This window comes from Leopardus geoffroyi, chromosome C1, assembly GCF_018350155.1.
Source record: "Leopardus geoffroyi isolate Oge1 chromosome C1, O.geoffroyi_Oge1_pat1.0, whole genome shotgun sequence".
NCBI lineage: Eukaryota > Metazoa > Chordata > Mammalia > Carnivora > Felidae > Leopardus > Leopardus geoffroyi.
The window spans coordinates 50,275,331-50,302,332 of record NC_059328.1 but is presented as its reverse complement, the minus strand read 5'-3'; the positions used below and the strand labels follow the sequence as shown (position 1 = coordinate 50,302,332).

Below are 27,002 nucleotides of genomic sequence, written 5' to 3'. Positions count from 1 at the left end.
CCTTTGGATCCTGACCACCTTCTCTCTAACACGTGGTATTTGTGCACTATTTGCCTAGGCTGCCATGATGGCTAAGGTGAGATGCGTTCAAACACCACACAACAGTGATGATTACTGGAAATATGAAGAGGGACTGTTGAGTGAGCAGAGTTGAAAAGAATCCTATTCCATGAAGGGAACGTGAGCTTTTTTAAAAAAAAAAAATTTTTTTAACGTTTATTCATCTTTGAGAGACAGAGAGAGACAGAGCATGAGTGGGGAAGGGTCAGAGAAAGAGGGAGACACAGAATTCAAAGCAGGCTCCAGGCTCTGAGCCATCAGCACAGAGCCTGACGCGGGGCTCGAACTCACAAACTGCGAGATCATGATCTGAGCCGAAGTCGGAGGCTCAACTGACTGAGCCACCCAGGTGCCCCAGGAATGTGAGCTTCTACGTAATATGTAAGCAATCCTACAAAATGAGAGATGAGGAATAAGAAACATGGCAAAACACTGGAGAAAAAAGCAACCTCACAGAATGGACAAGCATGGAGGTTAATGGAAATAGGCAGGGAGTCCTCTAACAACCGGCTGGACATGCACTGGAATTACAAACTGCAGTTCTGCAAAGGAGAATTTCCCAAGTAAAATCTGCAGGGGTGCTCCAGCCTCTTGGAGGATTACCAAGGGATGGGGCCTGGGTGGTCTGCAAGTGGTCTGCTGACATGGGGGGAAAAAAGGCAAAAAAAACAAGCAAATAAACAACAACAAAAGCCATGATAAACACACAAGTGTGGGCTGATTTGCGGCATCTCCCTCACCAAACTGTCAGGTTTACATTGGAGTTTAAGCCCCTATTTCTGGGAGATATGTTACTTTCAAAGTGTCCTCCTGAATGCCAAGTATCTTCCTGAATACACCCCGGAGGACTGAAGGGTTTATTCCTACTGTGGTAGACTGCACACACACAGGGAGGAAGTGTGAGAAGAGTCAGTCCGGTGTCTGAAGTCAGGGGTTCACGTTTTGATCCCTGGTTGGGTACCAACCAGCTCTGTGTCAGCCTCCTGGCTTCTTTTACTGCAAGATGGAAACTGTATGGCATGTGTGGGTTTTACAGCTCAACCACCCTGGGCTTGAAATCACCACTCCCTTTCCTAATCTGGGGAAAATTACTGAACATTTCTGAGCCCACCTTTCTTTATCTATAAATTGGATAAAATAGCACAGAAGAAAAGATCTGAGACTAGAATTAATTCTAGTACATAGTGGGGCTCACTCACTTAAAAAGTATGTGTTGAGGGGCGCCTGGGTGGCTTGGTTGGTTAAGCATCCAACTTCAGCTCAGGTCATGATCTCACGGTCCGTGAGTTCAAGCCCCGAGTCGAGCTCTGTGCTGACAGCTCAGAGCCTGGAGCCTGTTTCAGATTCTGTGTCTCCCTCTCTCTCTGCCCTCCCCTGTTCATTCTCTGTCTCTCTCTGTCTCAAAAATAAATAAATGTTAAAAAAAAAAATTAAAAAAAAAGTATGTGTTGAGAATCAGCTCTGTGCTAGATAGTGTATTAGACTGTGGGTTATTCATTCTTAGCATTGTTTTTTTTTTTTTTTTTTTTTAGAATAAATTAGGATACGTGAGAAATAATCAGGATCATACAATGCAATGTAGCAACATGAGATAACTGGGAATCAAGAGTTGAACTGTGTTCAACTGTTTTCATGGACCCGGAGTTTCATGGCATGGGCTAATAGTCACTTTCTAGGACCTGACCTTACCTGTGCTCTGCAAGTCCTAACTGCAGGAGTAAGTCACTTTGGCTGGTAAGAAAGTCTGGAAACAGAGCTCTTATGGTTTTTATTTTGGGGGAGGGGATACCTATCCTTCCCTCAGCCTCAGTCTATGTAGAGTGGCCTTAACCCTACCCCCTGGCTCCACAGGTAAGCATGCAACTCAGGCTACGCCAATAAGAAACCCCTTTATCTTTTAAACATAAGGATTGTTCCAAAAGTGACCCAAGCGAATGACCCAAACCGGGACAAACAGAGCCATAAGCATCCAGGAGTAGAACCTTTCCTAGATCTATTGTGAAAAGGCTGTTCTCTTTCCCTTGGGATTGTTAAATTGGTGAGAATTAAGCCTGGAGCTGCTCACATCATTAATGCCACAGTCCGAAGAGATTCAGCCTAAGAATGAAGTTCACACAGAAGACAGCAGAGCTGAGGGGAGAGAACAACATACAGATTTCTGAAGGTATCACCTGAGTGAGCTTCTGGATCCAGCTCTACCTGAAGCCAAAAACCCCTAGACTTTCTGGTTACAGGCACCACCAGTCCGTGATTTTCTTTCAGAGCAGTAGAGGGATGGTTAAGGAAGTTGGATGTGTTTCTCTCACTGACGAGAATATTTCACGTGAAAGAGTCTATATTAACATATCTTCAAAGCCATTCATTACAGGGTATGCAGTAATTCTGCAACTTTTCATGGTGTTCAGGAACTTGGATTTGGGAAGATCTGGAGATATCCCTCAGGGATGCCAAGGTTTTCTAAATTCATATTGCATGCCAATAGAAGGGACCCCCACAAATACTTTACATACCTGTGCTATATTATCGCTTTCTTGAATTCCCCTCTCATTAATCTCATCACACTAATAGTAATCTGTTTCATATCTGTCTGTTTTATTAGACTGCAGGCACAGGACTTGTCTGGTTTGCTCATCAGGGCCTAGCACACTGCTTGGTGGATGGGAAGTGCTCAATAATTATATGCTGAGTTGATTCCTATCAACAACAGACTCTTGCGAACAAAAACGGTGCTTCACTTTACCAAGAGCCATGCCTGAATGAAGACATGCCAAAGTGAAGTCCCTACCATGGCTGAAGGGCTACCCATCCCGGGAGGGAGCTATTTATTGCCCCACTGGGGAGATTCCCCTATTCTCCCAGTGTGACGGGGTAACCAGGCTGGTGCACTTCCCTGGGACCACATCTCCTGGTCTGGGCACATGAGGCTCCTCCCGGAGAGGACCCATGAGAGCAGGTAGAAGACAACTGGGGAGGAGGAATGGGGAATGAAGGAAGTAAGGACCCTCTCAAGAGAACCACATTCAAAGTGAGGATAAAAGACATCCCAGAGGTGGTGAACATTTAGTGACATCCTTGTGACAGTACCCAGCACTTTCCATATGTCATTTCACTTCCTCCTCCTCCTCCTCCTCCTCCTCCTCATGCTTTAAAGTTCTGTACGGGTGGGAAAACAAAAGGCAGGCAGAAGACAGGTGACTAGTTCAAGCACACGCGGATCCCAAGTGGCCAGCCAGGATCCGAATTCTATTCTGGCCGACTCTACGGCCCATGCACTTTTCACTGCACTCCGCTGCTCCCACTTGAATTATTTTTTGGAGGTCAACCGGTTTATTTCCTTTCAGCAGTGTTTGTTCTCGGGTCCCTTATTATTGTATTGCAACCTGGCAACTCTGATGTTGCTCATGGGTGTTTTGCACATAAGAAAAAGGAAGCGTTTGATGGGGGGGAAAAGGCAACCGCCATTTAATATGAAGAAATGGCACATGTCAAATGTAAATTTACTGTGGAAATATACATTTTAAAAACCATTCTATACGCGTGATTAAGTACACTAATTTCAACACTACAAAGGGTGCAGCATGAAATAGGTGATTTCTGTGATACTGCAACCACATTAATAGGGCCGTACATTCCCATTTCAAATATCAGTGCTCACCCCCCTCTGCCTACATGGATGATAAGCTGATACTACATAAACATTGTTAAAGCCACAGTTCCATGCTACAGTAATTCACTTAACTTTAACATGATTTATGGTTCTGTCAATAGGGGAGGTTGAAAACCGTGCACGGAAGCTTCAATGTGAGCTTCATATTTAAAACAGCAATTGTGTGCGTGTGTGCGTGGGTGTGTGTGTGACAGAAGAAAACATTCCACATAAAGAGGAGATACGAGTCCAATATTGACTTTGTTACTCTACTCCGAAAAAAAGGAAAATAAAGGAGTCCAAAACATGGAATCAACGTTACATTAAGCTACACCAAGAAGAAAGAACTGATAGGGAATCAGCTGATTACGTGATTTATAGTTCAAGCGATACCAGGAAGTCTTATCAATGAGAGGATTTCAAAGCAACCTTGCTCAGAACCACTGCCTTCACCATGTGTGCACATGTGGGTCTATGGTGGGGGTGCGGGTGGGGGGAGGTAGAGAGGGAGGGAAAGATGGAGAGAGCGATGGAGACAGGTGGAGAGAAAGGGGCAAACAATCCCAAGGGAGGGCAGCTTCACGATGAGTTTAAATCTAGGCCCACGTGGTTAATCACCCTACTTTTCTCTCTGGCACTCCACCTGGGGGCCTTTTGCCTCTTTAAGAGATTAAGGAGTCAACTGGTCTTTCTCCTGTGTCCTCCTTGGGACCACATATTAGCAGGATTCCCCTACAGAAGAGCTCTCTTTAGAAGTTTGCTGCCGGGATGACAAATTAACCCAGCAGGGTGTCCCACACATCTATCTCGGTACAAATTATTAGTGTAATAGAGCTTTTAGTTATGCATTTATCTAGTAATTATTGAATGGCGACACAGAACCAAGCTGAGCAGCCATGGCCTTTTATGAGGTTCGCTCGGTGGGTGGCCTTACAGTTAATTTAGGATAGTTTTCCACTAAGCAGTTCACTTGCAGACAAATTAGCTAAACAGCCTTCTCCTTTAAATATTTTCCATGTCATAGTGAAACTCTTTACAATACAATAAAGGTACAGTTTTAATTACACGCTTCCTGACTTTTGTTTAGTTGTAGTTTTAAAACATTTGCTGGCACTGTTTTTTCCTTCGGCTGGGCAGTAATAGCTGGTTGTAAGTATCTGGCTAATGAATTTAATAATTTCCTGAACTGGGACTTAAAGGGCCTTTGCTAAAAAGCTGCTTTTCCTCCTTACCTTCCAGATCCTTCAAATCCCACCGGCAGTGTTTCCCACTGGGCTGGACACCAGCACTTGAGCTTAACCTTGACCAGTGTTCACAAGCCCTCTTGTCTTTCAGTGCACTTCAGAGGTAGTGTTCTTAGGCCCATGATGCCTCCATTTGAAAATCAATTCTGGCAATTCCTATTGTACAGTGACAATGTAATGTCTTCTCAAATGGCATACTCCACTAATAAATAAACACCTTGCATCTGTTGGCAGATTATTTCAGCACCTTGTTAGCAACAGGTACTTAATTGCTTCTCGTTTCCCTGAGATGATTCAATTGCACTAAGCCAGGAGAGGCAAATTAGATTCAGGTCCTTTGAAAGGAGCACCGTTCTACAACTAAGTTAAAAGCTTTCCTAAGAGGCAAAGAAGTTTGCAGACCACTTAGGTACTGGGGGGGGGGGGGGGGGGGGAGGGGGCTATGCCAAGGGACAGGTCCCACGGTTATGGTGGTGATAAAGGGGGTATGTCTTCTTGTGGGTCCTTTACTTGAACAAAGAGAAACTGTAACCTTACAGCAGATAATCATTTTGAGCTCAGTATTCCTCTTAATGCTCATCAAGTAGAAGCTCTGCATGAAGACAAAGCAAATATATATTGAGCATTTATTCACTATGTAATGCATCTCCCTAAATGCTACCAAATACATGCTCTTGAATATTCTATCATTATTACACATGGGGGATGGAAAGGACTGTTATTCCCAAAATTTCTGTGTGCCTTCAATCAAATCCATGCAATCACTCATTTATTCAACAAATATTTGTTGAGTGTCTTCCTTACGCCAGGCACGAGGCTGAGGGACACAGATAGGAAGAATAAAGCCATAGTTCCTGCTCTAATGGGCCCTGCCATCTAGTGATAAGTGTTGCCTTCATATTTTACCTCTCCTTCCTTCCTCCTCTATTATTGTCTATGGATCTACACTCCTCCAACCTTTCCTGGTGACCTCAGCTTCCTGGAAGGTGATCTGAATTCTCATAATTCTCTGCAGTATGTTTTTCTTGGCCACACTGGGAGATATCGTTAACTGCAGACCCTCAGACATTTCATCACTGAGAGCAGGATCCCTGCTTGAATCATGAGGATCATGGACTTAGAGAGGTTTATAGAGCATATATGCTTCTGCCTACCTCTCCAAACCAAAACTGGCATGACTCTTTGAAAGCCGCACGATAAATCTTTGGTTTATACGGCTATTGTTTTAGCACATCTTATGTATATTTTCGGTACTAGGGCAATTTTTTAAATGTTTATTTATTTTGAGAGGGAGAGAGAGAGCAAGAGAGTGCACAAGTAGGGGAGAAGCAGAGGGAGGGGGGACAGAGGATACCAAGAGGCTCTGCGCCGACAGCAGAGAGCCCGATGTGGGGCTCGAACCCACAAATCGTGAGGTCATGATCTGAGCCAAAGTCAGGCATTTAACCAACTGAGACACTCAGGCACCCCAGGACAATTTTACTTCTAAACTGCCTTCATTGTATATGTTTTTTGACTCCTAAAGAAGTGGGCAGTTTAGTCTCATGCTCACATCGTGTATGTCTTTAATTCCTCAGTACTTAGTTGTATAAAAGCATGACTTGTTTGCTGTTGCTTTGTTTGGTGTGTTTGCAATTAGAAGGTACCCTGCTGGAGAACGGGGGCTAAGTCTTATGCCTGTTTGGACTCTCGCAGTGCCAAATGCCACAGAGGTCTCTGTCAGGATGCCCTTGTCCCCGACAACACCTGTGCTTCCCTTGTCACAGTAATACAACTGCTAGCTTTCTTGTCCCGTCATCCACCGAGAGGTCAGCACTCTCCAGCCAGAGTCCAAGCTGCTCGTGTTCACTCTATTCAGCAATGGTAGAGCCCCTTGTACACACTGTTAAGTGCTTGATAAATATTTGTGGAAAAAAATTAATGGGTCCCCAGACAGTAATGGGAGTCTGCAAGTCGATTTTAATACTGAAAAAGTCATACTGTAGAGCTAGTCAGGGAATACGGTGGAGTGAAACAGGGCCAGACGCTTGAGAGGGCTACTTGTAAATGTTTCTCCAGATGAGGACAATGTCTGAAGTATCTCTTTTGCGTCTATGCTGCAAGATGGCACAGTTGAAGAGGATTTCGTGCAGTCCTCACGTTTTCATAGGAATTAGCACATCTTCAGGCATGAGCTGAAGAGGTATGCCTGAGTGACTCAGCTTACCCAAGTGCTCAAGTTGAGATACCCTAACACACCTCTAATGAAACCTCTAATGAAATCAGATATGGTTTCTAGATTTTGAACTTCTTCAACTTGACCACTCCTTTTTTTTTTTTTTAAACAGTAAATGTATGCTTGGCAAAAAAAAAAAAAAAAAAAAAAAAAATCTAATAAAGTTGCTTGTTACTGTTAAAACAACAACAAAAAAGTCACACTGACCTCAAAAATTGTTTTTTGAAGTGATTTGCATCTAACAGAAATCCTACATTACCAGTAGCAAGGATTTGTGGGCTAATAAAAAAAGGTCACATGATATGTTTATGGCTGTTATTAAAAAACTCAGTGTGATAACATGGGTTATGTCATGCTTATCAAAAGATCTAAATGACTATGTTATGTCTTACTAATAAAAAATGTGAAAACAAATTAATTGTTTAAATAAATGCAGTTTATTTCTCCCAGTGGGTAGAAAAAGGTAGCACCTACAGATATAGTGGTAAAGGCACTGAGTTGGAGACTTGATTTCTATTCTTGGCTGAGATCTCTCTCATCTGCAAGAATAATGTGGAATAGTTACTAACTGCTAACCAGCAGAGTTCTCCACTACTTAGCTACTTATAAAGCCCCCTTTTATACAGAGTGGCAATATGTTCAGCTTAAAAATATATATATAGGGGCGCCTGGGTGGCGCAGTCGGTTGAGCGTCCGACTTCAGCCAGGTCACGATCTCGCGGTCCGTGAGTTCGAGCCCCGCGTCGGGCTCTGGGCTGATGGCTCAGAGCCTGGAGCCTGTTTCAGATTCTGTGTCTCCCTCTCTCTCTGCCCCTCCCCCGTTCATGCTCTGTCTCTCTCTGTCCCAAAAATAAATAAACGTTGAAAAAAAAATTTTTAAATATATATATATATTTTCCAGCCTCCCTTGCAGCTAGAGGTGATCTTGTGGAATACATAGTTCTGGCCATGCAGCCTAACATTCTACAAAAGGTAGCAGAATGAGCTGGCTTTTCTTTCTGCTTGGAATGCTAGTGTAAAGCAGGAGTGCAGTGGCCACATTGTGACCATGAGGTCACAGCATGAGGATGGACACAACTGACTACAGCAATGCTAAAAGAAGAAATCTCAATCCTTGGACTCAAACGGTCCTGAGTCACATACTTGTTTTTATATGAGAAAAAATATCACCTGTTTGGTGAGATTTTCTGTTACTTGCAGTCAAACGCATTCTTAGCTGATACAGGAAATGAATTAGACCAGATTTCCAGGGCACTCTTCTGAAAGTCTGTGGTTCTAGGGGAAGCTCCGTAAGTGCTTACTCGCTAATTACTTTCAACCTCTGCCTTGAGATGTGGACAGTGCCTGCCCCTCCCCATTTCTAAATTCCCTAGAGCACAGAGCTGTTTTACTTAGTGTAAAGCATTCAATTAAATGAAATACTTAAATTAAGTATCGTTCATTAGCTTGTTTTTGAAAATAGCAAAGATTTTAGGCAGACACCTAAAGACAAACTTTCAAGGAACTCTAAAATATTACTGCTCCAAATTTAAAGGACAAATTTACAACTGTTTAAAAAGCAAAGGGAAGACTTGTTTAAAAAGCAAAGGTTTTTTTTTTGATTATCATAAATCAAACTGTCGTGATTAAATACTTTGTTATGGCTGAAATTTTGAGTGCTTGCAAAAGAAAGTTTTTGAAAGCCCAATAATTCAGCTTAAAGTACACAATAATTGTAATAATATACAATGACATGTAGATGCTTTTATGGAAACTTAATGTCTTCTCCACTCCCCAGGGTATTCCAAAATGCTTTAACCCCTTTACCTAATTTTAACTACATAGATGGCCAAGTATTCTTCCCATGATACAGATGGCCAAACTGAGACCACAAGGTTAAATGATTTATCAAAGCCACAAAGAAAGCCAATATTAGAGAGGGGATTTGTTTAAAAAAACAAACACACACACACACATATTTCTACCTTCATGATGTACATAGGGAAGTGATTAGACTAGCATAAAATACGAAAAACCATAGTTTCCATGTCAAAGTTTTACTCATATAATCTTATAAAGGTTTTCTTCCCCATCGTGGACATTCCTTATATACATATTTTTAATTTTTTTAAACATTTATTTATTATTGATAGAGAGACACAGAGCATGAGCAGGGGAGGGACTGAGAGATGGGAAGACACAGAATCTGAAGCAGGCTCCAGGCTCTGAGCTGTTAGCACAGAGCCCGACGCGGGGCTCGAACTAACAAACCTCGAGATCATGACTCGAGATGAAGTCGGATGCTTAACCGACGGAGCCACCCAGGCGCCCCCGTGGACATTCCTTATAAAGAAGCCCTGCATAAACTATTAGCCATTTATCACCCTTAGTTCTTGTGAAGCAATGGGATCTTGTCAGTGTGGGGGAGGGGATGATGTCTTTTGTGTACATTTATGTGCAATCTGATACTTTTTATTTATTCAACCAATATTTGAGCATAATATCCATTGAATGAGACACAATGAAGGCAATAAAAAGTGTAAGTTACAGATCCTCCCTTTCAAAGGTTTCATTCTATGAGAACGACAAGGCATGTACATTAATAACAAAGCAAGGCACCAGTGGAGGAAATCTGTAGACCTGAAAGGCTATGGGACTTCACAGAGCGTGAGGGGATGGCAGCCTGTGTGGAGCTAAGGGTTTTCATGTAAAAATTGTACTTGCACCGGTCTTGGGATGGGCAAAATGTTGATAGGTGAAAGCAAGAGGGACGACATGAAAATTTTCAAAGCCTGGGTGAAAATGGGTGATTGAACTCTTTGTATGACTTGAGTACACGCTCTATTTCCAGATACTGGGCAAACAACTGCAAACACATGATTTCATTTGCTCCCGAGACAACATGATTCTCTTGAGGCAGAGATTACCATCTCCAATTTATAGAGGAGGAATCTATGACTCAGAGAAGTAAAGCACTGTACCAGGTTGACACGGTTGGTAAAAGTGGTGGAGACAGGATTCAGACACTGGTCCGTTTGACCCCCACACCTTTATGCTTACCCACTATACAATGCTGCCTCCCTCACGGTCCTATTTTTCTGCACTTGCTTTGAACTTCCAAAGAGAGGTTTCCTTTGTAACAACTGGCCACCAAATTTCCAAATGTGGCTTATATCTGTAGTCAAAAATAGGGCCACTGTTTTTTAAGCACGGTGACCTTGCTTTGCTGTTGCTCTGTTAAAATATCACCTCTGGCCTGAGCACTGAGATATGTCACACAGTTATTGTTTATGAACTGGGGTTTGTCTAGTCAAGGTATTTTAAGAAAGTTTTAAAGAAGGCAGCAGAATCCTTGCAATCTGAGTCCTACCCAGAGGTGAATACATCATGTGATTCTGAGCAAGGGTGCAGTAAACAACCCCACCCCCTTCCCCCATCCCTGTGCTCTAGGACCCTTTCTCTTCTTCCAGGCCCTTTGAAGTTCTGCTGTCTGTCTGGATTCTCTATAATGATTTACTGATTTGGGTTATGGCAACTCTTTACAATAAAAGGAACATGTGAGGTTGAAGTCTCCTTTATGTACACGTCACATTTATTCCACGCTGGCTCGTTCGGTCAGACTCTCTCTTTCAGTTTGGCCTCATCTTCCTAAAATATCAACTTTTAATCCTGTGATCCCATTCCAAGCATTAGCTTTCCAACTGGTTCAGAGAAGAATAAAGGACAATATGGCACCTGCAGCAAATATTTCTCAGACAGCCAGACGCTCAATGCCAACCCTAAAAAATATCTTAGCCCCCAAACGTCTCGTGTTAGCCCATCTCCACTCAGATTCTTGCCACAACAACACCACTAAAGAGTTTCATCTACGTTATTCCAATTCCCTTTACCAGACCACTAAGGGGGGGCAGGGTGCAATAAGAATGGGTACCTGAGTAGATTTTCCAGAAAGGAGAACCGAGGATACTGGGAACCATCTTGAATTCTGGTGAAAACAAAGAATCTTTGGTATTTCATAATTCTTAAACTAGGTGTCTCTTTTCCTCATAAACACTGTTCACGCTATGAATATAAGATCAAAAAAGCTCATTGTTCTGAAGGCTAGGGAGGTCCACTCTGGTTCAACCCAGCATGGGCTGTTTCAGCAAATATGTTTAAGTATGTAGCATGAAGAAGCTCCCAATCTTGGCACTCACAGGTAAACAGTAGAATTGTTTTAATAATTGTAGAACTACAGCTTTAAGGCAAGACACATAGAAGGCACTCAATATTTACTGGATAAATGGTAATATATGCACATTGCTTTATGCTCCTCAAAGAGTCTCTACAAATACTGTCTTATCGTGTTTCTACATAAGCATAGGCGGCTGGGAGGAAAAGTTCTTTCAACAATAGTATTGGCCCATTTTACTGGTGAGGACATTAAAAAATCCACAAGATAAGTGGAAAGGCAAAGAGGCACCTTACCCAGCTATCCTAATTGCTGCCATATTATTCTTCCCAATCCTTATTACTTTGCTACACCATGAATCTTTCCTCTGCTTGGAATGCCTTCCATTCACATAAGCACCTGTTTAAGATTTGACTTCAATGCTATCTATATTTTGAAATCTCTTTATTAGGTAAAAAGTGGTAATAGCATGTTCCACATTATCTTCTGAATGCTTATTTCCTTGTGTCTCTCTCTGCCCTAGACTGTATGCTTTATGAGGACAGGAACCACTGAACTCCCATGACAGGCACTCAGGGAACTGTTGTTGAATGAATGAATGAAATTCCATAGTCCCCTCCTCTGAGTTCCTGCAGAAATTTCTACTTTTAACATTCATTTAGCATTTAGAATGACCATAAAAAAGATAAGAAACATCACATGCCTTATCTCCATGAGACCAAAAATCTTCTGACTAAAAGGACTTCATATCTTTTATTTTCCACCACAGTTGAGATGCTTAATGACTGTGAGGATAATATCATAATACTACCCCCATTTAAACAGACTCATTTTGGGACTGTATAATCCAACTCAGATGTAAGGTTTTCAAGTCAGAAAAAAATACGTATGTTGCCTTTCTAATTATAACACACACACACACACACACACACATACACACACACACACGCATGCACACCACACAATTGAAAATAATAAGAAATCTTGAGAAAATTCTATCAAGATCACATGTTTAAAGATGGAGCATGTACGTTTTCATAATTGTAAATATAGTAATTGCTTCACGAAATAGTCCAAATACTTGTTTTCTTCAATGTGATTTCTGCACGTGTGCGCTGGCCGGCCCTCTCAACTTCCATACTTCCCTGAGATGCACCCAGAGTATTCATAAAGGGATTCAGATTTGTGGGTCTCACTTTGAGATTAATGCAAGAAATATCAGTTTCCCCAGGTGTATGTTAAGGTAGACAAGAGACCGTAACTTTCTAGGCTGTTTTATAACACCAGCTGGTAGATCACAGACCTACCTAAGTGATGATCTGGTGGAAGAAAGTAAACGTGGTTACAGTTATTCATACTCCTACTGTGGGGAGTTTCATAAACAAACTAATAAATATTTTCATCTTGCAATAAGATCGAGTTAAGTGATTTGCTGACATTCTCTTGAGGTTTAAAGCTTGTCTTTAATGCGAAATACAAATCATATTTCTTGTGGACACATTTTAATAATAAACTTAAAAGCACACGGGACAAAAATAATGAAAACATTGCAATGAAAACCAGACAAACTATCTACCACTTCAAAAGGAGTGAGTGAAGACTGCTCGTCAACACCGTGATGCAAACAATCTCAATGCAAAATGCCACATATTGAAATCAGGTTTTAAGGAAAGGGAATCAGCAGGGATGAGAGAATGAAAAACAGCTTATTACATGCAAACAGGTAACTAACTACAGGAAAATACACTCACCTAACCCCCCCCCACACACACACACACCCCACACACCCACACACACACACACAGTCCTTTTGTACAACCTGTAGGACAGATTTGATTTTGGTTCGGTTCCAATTACCTCCCACCTCTCTGCAATATCCCTCCGGTAACGAGAGGTTTTGGTCCCTTTTTGGCCTTAGGTACGGATCAAGGCTTTGGTGCCAAAGCTGTTCCCAAGGATGAGAAATTGGAACACTCACTGCCCTCAGGAGCATTCTGGGAGAGGCCTCCTTGTCTCTCACTTTGCTACCCTTGCTCCCGAGGCCATGATCTAAGCGCGACCAAGGGAGCCCGTGGAGCAGCTCACCTCTGGGTCCTGTAATGACAGGTCGGTGATGCTGTGTGAATGCTGTTCCCAGGGAGGAGGTCTGCGAAGGGGAGGGGCTGCTGAAACCAGACTTCTCCGACTTCTTCAGTGTGGTTGGAGATGGCATTCCTGGCAAGAAGGATGGAGTGATAAGCACACTTTAATTCATGGCACGACAGCTTGTACAACCTAAAAGATAAAACTGAAAGAATTAAAAAAAGAAATCCACCTGTGAGCGCAAAACTGGTTCCGAATTGCTTTGAATTTGTCATGGGAACAAAACAGGTGACAAAATGGTTCCCTGATAAATCCGACTATAACTGATTTCAACTTATTTTACTAAATCGCAGTCCATTTTGGCATTATTGATCTTTCTAATTACAGAGGGCCACTTTCCAGTGTCGCTTGAGAGTTTTTATATGCCTGTGGCTCCTGGGACCCTTGAGGAAGAAGGCTCTCGAAGGCACATGAAGACCTCATCTGCAGTCACTTCATCTTGCCAGGTACCTTCCTTAAGCACCAAGGCCCTTTCTCCACATTTTAAATAATTCAGCTATTGTAACATTAAAAAAAAAAAAAAAAAAACCCTCAACAATGGCAACTCAGTTAGTTGTTCATCTGATGGATCATTTATAGTAGAAAAAAGAAAGAAAAGATATAAGTAAAAACTCCTTAAATGCCTCCTAACAATTGAAACTGGTTAAATAAATATGATAGAACCCAAGGAAATAATACTGTAAAAGAATGACATGGCAAGATAATTAATGACATGGAATAAAGACATGGAAAGCAATAAAATAGGATGTTGTGCTATGATGCCATTTAAAAATATATTTCTATGTACAGAGAAAGAGCTGGAAGGAAATACACATAAACTCTAACAGTAGTTCTCTCTGTGTGTTGTATCTGGGTGATTTTCATTGCCTCTTTTTGCTTACTTGTTTTTTCTATGATGAACGTATATTACACTTTTATGTTAAGAAAATACAATAAAAACTTGTTTTTAAAAATAGTAGTTTTACTATAGTTTCTGAGGTTTTCATAACATTTCCAGCATAGAAAATGTTTCGGGAAGAAAATAATGGGAAAATAGTCTCTTGTAATTACTGAGTTTGTAATGTTCTCGGCAACCATGCTGACATACACAACTGGAGGCATCTATCAGTTTGGTAGGGTGCCAATTAAAACAATGAAAACTTGGATATAAAAATAAAGGAAATGACTTCTTGTCTCCACATCACAGGACAAATTTGGGCTCTCTTAAATTTGCAGCTCAAAACTGGTCTGTACTCGTGTCAAAAGAATCAGATCTCCTTTGCTTACGTATGTCTATATGTGTTGTATTCTATGACCAGAGAATTATTGGGTGAGCTGGAAAAATAGGATATAAAAGTAATAATGATATTAGCATGTACCTGTTATTGAGTAGTTACTGACTACAATGCACTGTGCCAAGCACTTTGTAGGTATAGATTTGTTCCAAAACTTAGTTCGGCCTGTATATAAATGTGTCCTTGTTATTTCCGATCACAGATTTCCTTAATAAGGTTCTACCACACAAGCTCCGAGTGTGACTACAGATTCTATAAGGATGGAGACCATGTCTGTTTTGCCTCTTCCGTTTTCAGGATATTCAACAGAGGGTCTAGGACACAGCAAGTGGCCTGAAAAGATATTTACACTACTTGTAACGGTTGCAGCTTTATCTGTGGCTTTACTCATTGATGTGTGGGGGCCTAGTAAAACTAGGGAGTGTGACCCCAAGAAAGAAAGAAATTGCAAGTTGGTGAGCATATCTGTGTGGTGCAATGGAAAGACAATATGAAGTGGTGTGTGATTTCACACCAACTTGTGTGTGAAACAAGTTCACCAATCTAGAACTTCACACTACCAATCTAGATCCCATCCATTCCAGATCAGTATCTATGTGATTTGAATGAAAAAGTGGGTCACGAAGCAACTTTAGCTATGTTTCTTTGCTCTTTGAATCAGTAACCAAAATCACACCATACCAATATCTTAACATCATTATGATGGGTTGAGGTTTTGGATCAACATTCATGCCAAGTAACCTAGCCTAAGGTATAATCACATAATTACATTAGAAAGGAGATTTCAAATTAAAAAATTAAAGGGAAGAAATACAAAGTTACCCAAATGTCAACAAACTTCTCGATTCATTTAAGCCTCTCCTGTGCAAAACACATTTTTAGGCTGTCAACCAGTCCACTGATTTAAAATCAGTCAAATGCCTGAATTATGTGTCACGAAACAGAAAGAGAACAGAAAATGAAAATGTCAAAACTTTTAAGATGGCAGGATTTTTTTCAGACAATGGAATCACTGATGAAATGCAGTATCTGAACTAACCTTACATAAGAAAGCAAATGATTGGACTCAAGGAAAAGTTATCATTTCTTTGAAAAGTTCACGTGTCCCATCCCATGCCATTCTAAATACTGCAGAAATATTGACACGACTTAAATCCACCATGTACGTTTAGTCTTTTAAAAAGGGGAATGAATATAGGTAAAATTTAGAGAATAACAAGCATAAAGAATGATTAAGTTGGTAAATGGACTCAAAAACAGCAAAATTGGAATCTTTTTTTGAAAGAGTTAAAGAGAAAAGAAATACTGTCTGCACGCAAGAAGAAGCCAAACTATGTATAATCTTCTAAATTTATCGCAGTCAAGTAATATGATCCCTAAGGCTGTCATGAATCTCAAAATTACTTTGTGTTTTCAATTTTTAAAGACTTGTATCGAGCACATTTCCTTATTATATACTTTAATATTTTCTCCATATGCATAATGTATGTTTTGGTTAATTTGCTTCGTATACTCAATTGACAGGATAAAATTTCAAAATGGTAGTAAACTACTTTATGTTAAAAGTGAGAGAACATTAATCCTGACTTATATTTTCGAAATCAAGTTTAGTTTCTGCCCCATAGATTAAAAATAAGCTTCTTGTTAGAATTTCTTTTACCAATTAGCTATGCACAATTGTTATGCAATTACTGTAAGGATTAATGACTGACTGGCTTTTTCTTAATAAATCAAAACTTTAATTTCAATGTATTTTTTAGAAGTATCAGATTTTTTTCAGAATGCAAGCTGGTGCAGCCACTCTGGAAAAAAGTATGGAGGTTCCTCAAAAAACTAAAATTAGAACTACCCTATGACTTAGCAATTGCACTACTAGGCATTTATCCAAGGGATACAGGTGTGCTGTTTTGAAGGGACACATGCACCCCCATTTTTATAGCAGCACTATCAACAATAGCCAAAGTATAGAAAGAGCCCAAATGTCCATTGATGGATGAATGGATAAAGATATATATATATATATATACCACATCTTTATATGGTATGTGTATATATATATATATATATATATATATATATATACACACACACACACCATATATATATGGTGTGTATACACACACACACACACACACACACAATGCAGTATTACACAGCAATCAAAAAGAATGAAATCTTGCCATTTGCAACTACGTGGATGGAACTGGAGGGTATGATACTAAGTGAAATTAGGCAGAGAAAGACAAATATCGTACGACTTTACTCATATGAGGACTTTAAGAGACAAAACAGATAAACATAAGGAAGGGAAACAAACATAATACAAAAACAGGGGGGGGGAATAAAACAGAAGAGACTCATAAATATGGAGAACAAACTGAGGGTTACTGGAGGTGAGGGTGGGAGGGCGGATGGGCTAAATGGGTAAGGGGCACTAAGGAATCTACTCCTGAAATCATTGTTGCACTATATGCTAACTAATTTGGATGCAAATTTAAAAAAACTAATAAAATTTAAAAAAAGTCTAAAAAAAAGTATCAGATTTTTTTTGTTTCATATTAAATATAATTTATTGTCAAATTGGTTTCCATACAACACCCAGTGCTCATCCCAACAAGTGCCCTCCTCAATGTCCATCATTCACTTTCCCCTGTCCCTCACCCCCCATCAACCCTCAGTTTGTTCTCAGTATTTAAGAGTCTCTTATGGTTTGCCTCCCTCACTCTCAGATTTTTTAAAAAGGATTATAAAATAATACTGCCCTTTTCCTGGAACAAACAAAATATTATTTCAAAGTTCTTTTCAATATGTAAAATAAAGAAGTTTATAGAACAAGAAGCAGAAATTGAGCAGAATGGTGTGTTTATTTATTTATTTATTTATTTTTTTCAACGTTTATTTATTTTTGGGACAGAGAGAGACAGAGCATGAACGGGGGAGGGGCAGAGAGAGAGGGAGACACAGAATCGGAAACAGGCTCCAGGCTCTGAGCCATCAGCCCAGAGCCTGACACGGGGCTCGAACTCACGGACCGCGAGATTGTGACCTGGCTGAAGTCGGACGCTTAACCGACTGCGCCACCCAGGCGCCCCCAGAATGGTGTGTTTAAATGGAACATTTTCTCCTATTGATTGCCATAAAAACCCCAATGGTGGTAAAGAAAATAGAAGATGGATTTCAAGAAGCATTTTGGCTTGTCATTAGTTCACTATTCACCAGACTTTCCAGATTTCTCTCACTTTGCCATTTTCCTAAGCTACCTGAGTCATTTCAGTGTCCAGAGGACACAGGCAAGCATGAAATTCTAGTCATTCAGTGACTCTATCCTTGAAGGCAGTGAGAAGCCCAACAAGAAAACTTTGAAAGTACAGGCCAAAAACAGTACCTGCAAAGATTCCATTACAGTTATCATTAATATTTGTGGTGGTCAGATTTCTAAGATTGCCCCATGCCTCTTGGCCCCTGGGGTACATACTAATGTAATCTCCAGTTGAATGTGGGCAGTACCTGTGAATATGATCGATGCTATTCTTGTGATCAGGTTGTTGTATTGCAAAGGTGAAGGGACTTTTGCAGATGTAATTATGGTCCCTAATCAGGTGACTTTGAATTAAGTAAAGGATTATTATTCTGGGTGGGCCTGACCTAATCAGGTAAACCCTGTAACAGAGGGACTAGAATAGAGGTCAGAGAGGTTCTCCTGCTGGCTTTGAAGAAGTAAGCTGCCACCAGGGGAAAGAGCCTGTGAGGGGGCCACATGGCAAGGAACTGCAGGGACCTCTAGATGCTAAGCAAGGCCCCTGGCTGATAGCCAGCTCTAAGAAAGGTGGAACCTTAGTCGTAAAGCTATAAGGAACTAAATTCTCCCAATAATCATGAGAGTTTGCAAGAGAACTCAGAGCTCCAGAAAGGAATGTAGTCTGGATGAAATGTTGATTGCAGCCATGTGAGACCCTGAGATGAGGGACAACCTAAGCTGTGTCCAGACTCTTGACCCATGGAAGCTGTCAGGTAATAAATGTGTTTTTTTTTAAACTGTATTTGTGGTAATTTGTTATACAGCAATAGCAAACTAAGATGATATTCAAATATGAGACTACAGTCCATCCTAGAAATGTGTGCATTAAAGATGCTGACTATGCACTAATTACTCTCTAGAATTCCAGAAGCTTCCATGATTTTTAGCAAATGCATCCTAGGTAGTGTGGTTTTCCACTAGTCTACACTCACCCAGAGAAAACAGTTAAGACATCTCTGCATGTAGCAAAGAGGCAAATAAGTGGTTATTTCCAAAGGCATAAACACTTTGGAAAATTTCTATTTCCCTCTGATTCTTAAAAAAACATACTAATAACAAAATCAGATCAAATGACATGAAAATCAACTCAAAAATAATTCTTGGGGTCTCATAAAAAATCAAGGGTTTTTTTTTTTTTTGGTAAGTTTTTCTATAACTTGATGTTACAAAAAGTAAAAATAAGACACAGGGAAAAAAACACATAATTAATTTCAACTCCCTCTCTCTCCCAAATTATGAGATTTACTAAACACTTTGACTAAGAACTTTATAGGGAAAATTATGAAGCAAGTCCTACAGGAATGAGAAGGAAGCATAATGCTGTTCTTTGCTTAAGGAAGCTTCTTAAAGGGGATTTTTAGGCATCAATGTAGGTACAATACTAATGGGAAGCAGGGGGAGAAGGGAGAGATCACACAATAGACTAGAACTATTCCAGAAACAATGGAACAACATTCTGGATTTGTTGGAGGACTTATCAAAAATTCATTGTCCTGTGAAAATTATCCCTGGTAATGCTGCTCAGGACAGCAGGACCTTATCTCATCTGTTGTAGGAGTTGGGGGTGCTGTAATTCAAGTTGTCAGGGAAGATTTAACTGGCATGTATTTCTTTCTTCAAACTATCAAAGTCAAGAACAGAAAATTTTCAGTAATGTTCATTTATAGTCGCAATCTGTTTGGGAAGAATGCTGGAAACAAGTAGACTCTGCACTTTTGTTTTAAAATCCAATATTTAAGCAGGTTAGAGAGGACTACAAAATGTTGCAAGTTTGGCTGTTCACGTTTGACTTTCTATATTCTCCAGATCATTGCCTTCATCTAATTCCCAATGACCTATCTTTACTACTGCTTTAGCAGAGCAATTACTATACCAGACCTAAAGACTACTGGAAGCCTCATCCATCTAGTGGCCTCAAGAGGGCTGGGAGGCAGCTAAGGAGATGGTCGTCAAACCTCTTATATTTATCATTTCCCCAAAACAGATAAATAGTAAAATCTACAAATTATGGAGTACCTACTATGTACCATGTATTTACAAACATCTCAAATGCTTGTATTTTCATGTATTAATGTACCATGTAATCATGTATTTCATGCTTCCACTTTAGGTATTAATATCCTGCCTACTTATAACTTAATAATGCAGAAACTAGATACCAAGATATGTCAAGCAACTTGTTCAAGATCATACAGCTATTAAGTGGTATTTCAGAGTCAGGTCTCTCTTGTTCTGAAACTTGTATGTTTTGTAATACATCACACTACCCTCATATAGTTTCCCTTGTATATTATAAAAACAGTGTCCTATTTAAGTCAATAAAGTATATTTATAGTTGAAGTTTCTAATTTGGTTATGCAGAGAAAAAACTCAAAGGAAGGTTGTATCAACTGCAAAAGAACATGCAAAAAATAAAAAAGAATCTGAAATATACTAAGAATCATTGTATCTTCTATACCAAAGGTTTTTCTTGGCATTAGTAGGGATTAGTTAGGATTTTATTAAACATACTGCATTTATTACCAGGAATTCTTTAAAAAAATTTTTTTAATTAAAAAAATTTTAATGTTTATATATTTTTGAAAGAGAGAGACAGAGTGTGAGTAGGGAGGGACAGAGAGAGAGAGGGAAGCACAGAATCCGAAACATGCTCTAGGCTCTGAGCTATCAGCACAGAGCCCGACACAGGGCTCAAACTCATGAACTGGGAGACCATGACCTGAGCCAAAGTCAGAAGCTTAACCGAATGAGCCACACACATGCCCTTATTATCAGTAATTCTAAAACAGAATCTCCAAGAAATAAATATCACAGTCTTAGAAGAACATAATGATCCAAAGATGTTAAATTGTAAAAGAGTAAATACATACATTTAATATTTACAATAGGTCTCTTGCCTATTCAACAAGTTGCTTCCTTTATAAAGCCTCCTACAAACATAAGAAAGACCAAAATTCTTTTTTGAGACTGGTACCTTCCAAACCTTCTCTGTGTTATAATGCAGTAAATACTACCTAAACCAGAGGTAGAGTCTAACACACACAATTGTCTAGAATTCAGTAAGTCTTGACAACAAGGGAGGCCCCTAAACTACTAAAGTCAGGATCAAAATAGGCAACTTAGCAGAGTCATTTAACTCCTAGGAAAGCAAAGTTTTATGGAAACCATTTCAAGGAGAAGGTTACGATGGAGTCAATCAAATGCTATTGAGAGATCACGTGTAATGAGAATAAATGAGCTCCAGGGGAGTAAGGCCCACGGAACACAGGTTAGAATGTTTTACAAAATCAGGAATGATGAAGCAGAGGAAATGGGCATAGTCAACTCTTTGTGAAATCAGCCTTTGGAGGGAAGCAGAAACTAGAGTATTAGCTCTAAGGAGATGCAGGGAAGCAAGGCAGAGCTTCTTGAAGATGGGAGGCAGTGAAGCATGCTTGCCTACCAGTAGGAACAGTCCAGGAGACGGACAGAAAGCAAAGACTCAGAAAGAGGACAGCTGAGGGAAGGAAGTCCCGAAGAAGGCGAGAAGCCACAGTCACTACTCCAAGCCGGGATCTGAACCCAGCAGGAGAGAACTCTTTCCGCTTCCGGTGCCCTGCTCCACCAAGGCGCCTCCTCCTGAAATAAGTTCTGATCATTTATCTATCTTCCTAATTCAGACTAATCACGAGCTCGTTTAAAACAGAGCTCATTAAGGATACTTATATATTGTTCTACAGCCTAAATGGCATGCTAACTGCTACTGTGGCTGTTTTCTTCACCGCTGGCCATTCAGATTCCCCTGCACCTCCTGGTGGAAGTGTGGGCAATGGGTACCCCAGTCACATCTGTTGGACTGAAGGCATCAGTGTCATTTCTCAGGCTCAGGATGAAAGTTGAATAGTACCCGTACCATATTTTACAAGTCATCTACCACCAGCAAATTTATGCTTGGCTTCACCTCTTCCAGCTGGAGAGAACACAGCACTCCATAAGCAGCTGCTACACAGGCAAGAACAGGACCTTTCTAGGACCATCTCATCTGTACCTTGTGATGGAGATGATCGTCAACCGTGATGCTAAATAAAGGCTGTAATTGCACAGATTAATCCCACAGTTAAAGGGCCATTCTGTTCCTCTGGGTAGAAACACATGCTGTGTGCTACGGGGAGTAGTTCAAGATCCTGCACTCGTCTTAGATTTGTGTCTTAATGATAAAATCCATTATGGTTCATTCCAATGTAATTTATTATGATTAACACACTCAACAATAAAAAAGGTAAAACATTCAGACTATTTTGACTTTTACCCTTTTTCAGTGAATAGAAACGTTTTAAAATCATTTTTATGATGGGGAGAATAAAATGGGAGTTAATACAGCTTCTGAGGTTCATCCTTCTTACTCTATACGCAACCATTTCAGATGAGCAGAAAGGACCCCCCAAAGAATTACCACATCATAAAGAAGTTCAGGTAATTTAAAAGGCTTGCATACAAGTGATTTCTTCAATTTTTTAAAATGGGAGAATGGAGTAAAAATTATATGGATTATTCAGGAGAAAAGAAATGATGAGTTCTCTAATGTATTCCAAATGTTCATTTGTGAGTGAAAATTTACAACCCGAGAGAGTAAAGAATAGACACAAGGAAAATGTCATGTAAAGATCTGGTTCCTGGGCCAACAATAAAGTTCCCTGATTTTTTAGGGGATTTCCTCTCCTTTCAGGATAAGTACAGACACCCCAGTGTCAGGACTGAAGTTTAAAAATTGTACTTCATGCTCCTAATATTTACAAGTTGGAGATTCCCTATCCATTCTCTCTTGCCTCTATCCCATCCTCCATGTGTTTAGGGAAGGATTGATTTTGGCTCAACACAGCAATCACACATATTCACAGAGGACTGAGAATAAACAAGAAATTACTGAGAAAACCAAGTAATTTCCTTTGCATGAAAAATAAATATAGTATAGCATAGCATAATGTTTTATTCATCCTGCCTAGATACCCAGCTGAAAAGTAAAAAACTCAATCATACATATGTTTGGTTCATATCTGCCCTATCCAATATGGTAGCTACTAGCCACATGTGACTACTTAAATTTAAATTAATTAAAGTGAAATGAATTTAAAAATTCAGTTGCTCAGCACAGCCACATTTCAAGTGCTCAAAAGCCGTATTTGACTAGTTGTTACAGTACTGGACAGTGCAGATGTAGAACATTTGCATCACTGCAGAAAGTTCTATTAGACAGCCCTGGTTTACATGCCACCAAATAATTTTTCAGTTTTTTGGTCCTATTGTTGTATAAGGGGTAAATCTTACTTTTATATTTTTTCAGCATGTTTAGCCCTTTTGTAAGTTACAAAAGTAAAACATAGGTACTATGCAAATACAGAATTACATATTGTGGTGGTGGGTGGGGGGGACGAAGGATCAGTAGCCCTCTCCTCCCCATTGCCAACAGGCTGGGGATAAACCAGTGCTCAAGCTTGGTGAACATCTTTATAGGTAGTTTTCTCTATCTAGAATACCAGTTTCGGTGATGTGAAGTTAAGTGTTTATTAAAATATGCTCACTGATTTTGTCAGTCAGAACATGATCAAAAGCTTGGAGTTTAAGGGTCGTACTGGTAAAATTTAATTTTAGAGATGTCGTCTGTGATGTTCCATGTTTGGGATAAGCCTGCACCGGGGATCTATTCATCCCTGCGTTCCTTGGATGCGAGCAGAACACCCATCACTTTACTTAAGGTAAAATTTGAAACTGACTGGAACATTTCATAGAGGAAAAAAGAAATATAATTTTAGGCCTCTTCAAATTGCTTGAAGTGTGAAATCAAGTAATGAACACTAGAAAAGGTTCTGTCAGCTAGAATCTAAGCTTAGTGTAGTCAGCATTTTCCTGCTAAACCTTATTATGGCAAAGCATTTGATTTTTCATCTCTGTACTGTGTTCATCCCCGCAAATAAACTACTTTGACCTCCACCTGTTACTTAGTGAAATCTGCCCACCATCCTTCAATAACCCTATTCTTTGCCATCAAAGGCGTTTGAGTTGTCGAGAAACTGGGAAGACAGAGCTGTGTAAGGAGCTGAACTGATAGGACTTTATAACTATGCAGTAGTTCATAGTTCAAGCAGGACGCTACACAGCAAAAGGAAACTTTTTTTTCCTTTTTTTTAAAGGCAATGCCTGTGGATGCTGGAAGGGGGCAACACATTTCATCATTTTAACATGGAATTTTTCACAGAAAGAGATTCTCTTTTGAGCTCTTATTTAATGCAGAAAACTCCTGGCCCTTTCTTTATAAGGAAAACCTCTCTTTCCAAGAGTTATGCCTTCATTTTAGACAGATGAGCCACAAGGTCATTTCAAAGCTTAAAAACACTGCAAGTTATGCTCATTATGTAAAACAGAATGAACCACGAATCTCAAATGCAGCTTTGTGGATGCAAAAGGACCACGCTCTGATTAAACACCATTAAAACAAAAAAATTAAAATTAAAAAGGGAAATAACTATACACAACTACATAAATCATTTTCCAAAATATCTGACAAAATAGTCTTTTTTTTTTTTAACAATGACATTTCAGGAAAAAAAAATTTTTCTGTGTAAAGTTGCACTTCTCCTGATTAATGCTACACTCAACACAAGAGACAGCGTCTGTCTAATTACACTGAACACTTATCTGAGAGGGATTAGCAGGATGTTTCTGCTCACTGTCATTCTTTGTGACAACGTAATGATAGATCCGTTTACTTAGGAGTGCAATTATTAAAAACCGTGCTGTTTTCTTAACTGTCTTCATATCTTGGAAATATTTTATTAAAAATTACTTAGCTGACACTAAGGGTAAATACTTGGCACAGTTTTTCATATCAATTAAGTCAAGGAGTTCGTTCCATTCAGTCACAGCCTTTGTAGAGAACCTTATTTAAGTTTGGTGATCACCATAATGCTTTTATATGGAAGCTAATGATTCACGCTTTTTTCTCCTTGTCTTATTTGTCCAAATCCTAAAGTTTGGTTTTCACTTAAACTAAAAACTGCTCGTGGCCGACATTCTCTCTGGAGTCATGATTTAGCGCTTCTCCTTCATATTCACGCCTTTTTTTTTTTTTTTGGATCCCAACACAAGGATCCAATTTTATACAGACAACTCCCCACAGGCCAATCAGAAAGGGCTTCTAGCAATATACCATCTTTTGCAGCTTTTTCTACTCGTGTAATTAACTTTACCCAGCATCTATTAGGAAAAGGTCTTTACACAAGATAAAAACTGAAAAGCAAACCATGTTGGGCTCTACAAGTGGGCTGGCTATTGTCAAACCAAAGGACTATTTCCATATGTGTCTAAAGAGACAAAATGAGGGTCCTTTCTTTTTTTCCCTTCCACTTTCCAATCTCAAATGACAGTTGTCAGCAACTGTGTCCCTGCACGTAAAAAACAATAACCAAATTTGTGTACTGAATGTAAGTTGCTGAACTGCTCCCACAAGGCAGAGTTTGTTTCTATGGCTTTGTCAATTTAAGACAACTGTAAACTAGTCCAAGTGGCAGATAATGACATTTAAAACAAACTATATCTCTGGAAAAGTCTCCAAATGTGTGGCCAGGACATAAATTTATGTAACCCAATATAATGATTATGTATTATAAAGATTTTTTTTTTTTTTTTTTTTTTACCTAAAGGCATGTTAAGGCTTCAATGCTGATGGACAAACTCATAAAAATATCAAGCACATCAAAAGGAGAAAAATTACCAGTTAAGTCTTTTGAGGATAAGATTTCTTTTCTGAAAAGAAAAAAAAAAATCACCCACTGAAAAAGAGAACTCTTAAAATTAGAAGCAGGTGTCACCACTATGAAGTGATAAATATCAAAGAATAACTGGCCCTGAAAAGCACTCTTATGCAACCCATACTACTTTTAATCCTTACATATGTATTTTGACATAAGAACACGAAGAGCTGCGTATATCAGTCCCTAAAGAGTGTTAAAACACAGGAGACGTTGCACAGCCATTTTGATAAACCCTCTCTTCAGTTGGGTTCATGAAATGGCTGAAAGGCAGATGGCAAATCCCGACTGGCATTGAGTCGTAAGTAATCTTGGTATACTAGAATTCATTAATCTTGGAAGCTGATCACAGTGAAGTGATTTCTGGGTTGGGATACCCAACAAGGCGGAGTAATCTGGTATTACAGAGGACACTTCAGATTAGAAATGGATATTGGGTTGTCATTCCTTGACTTCCTAATGGTCTGAGTGCATTTCCAGCGATGCAAATGAAAATTTTAACTACATCTCATTACATACAACCGCTAAAGACAGCAATGTTTCTTCAAAATGAAGGGCAATGAGATGTTCGGACCACATTAAAACCCGGAAGAGCTGCAGTAGTATCTGAATGACTACCACACATTCACAGCTGTCTGTAAAGCCCGCTCTCCACAGTGGGCTGAAGGAACCGGATCACAACACAGAGTTCTCACTCTAAATAGACCAGAGAACCAAGAACCAGAGTAACCCAGTATTTTAAATCCAGAAGTTTCAGAGGGGCTTTCAATTGTTAATAAAGGGAGGTCAGTAATACTTTTCTCTGAAGACACAAGCCAATTAACTGTATTTCAAAAGATTCAGTGTTTCTATGGCAGTTTAATTGTTCATCAAGGTTAAATGATGCTATGAAATAAAGTGACTTTTTGATTCCTGAAGTCTCCTATTTGAGAGACACACTTTGTGATTCAGCGCTGGAGAGAACCCTCTCCATTTTAGGACTTGTTGTGTTGTTCAGGAATCCATCAGGGGACAGCCCCTGATTTACTATGTCAATGTGAGCATTTCTCGTAATCTTGTGGGATGTAATTCACCCATCATCTCTCATCTTGAAATGGGTGCCATATCTTTGATTAATTGATGAGTTTATGATGTATTTGAAATCCTTGTTTGGATCGAGTTGGATAAATAGACATTATTGTAATCCTCT

General features: G+C 39.7%; 1 protein-coding gene across 11 annotated transcripts in view; it reads right to left on the bottom strand.

The window, feature by feature from the left end:
* Window positions 1-27,002, bottom strand: part of NFIA (nuclear factor I A) — a 377,934-nt gene that overhangs the window by 67,471 nt on the left and 283,461 nt on the right. For 6 of the 11 annotated variants that reach the window (XM_045477613.1, XM_045477616.1, XM_045477610.1 and 3 more), the window contains exon 7: window positions 13,401-13,529. In XM_045477613.1, the coding sequence (XP_045333569.1) occupies window positions 13,401-13,529 (129 nt within the window). Of the gene's footprint in view, window positions 1-11,075; window positions 11,130-13,343; window positions 13,349-13,400; window positions 13,530-27,002 lie in introns of all 11 variants that reach the window. The other 5 variants (XM_045477608.1, XM_045477606.1, XM_045477609.1 and 2 more) reach the window with 2 other exon arrangements.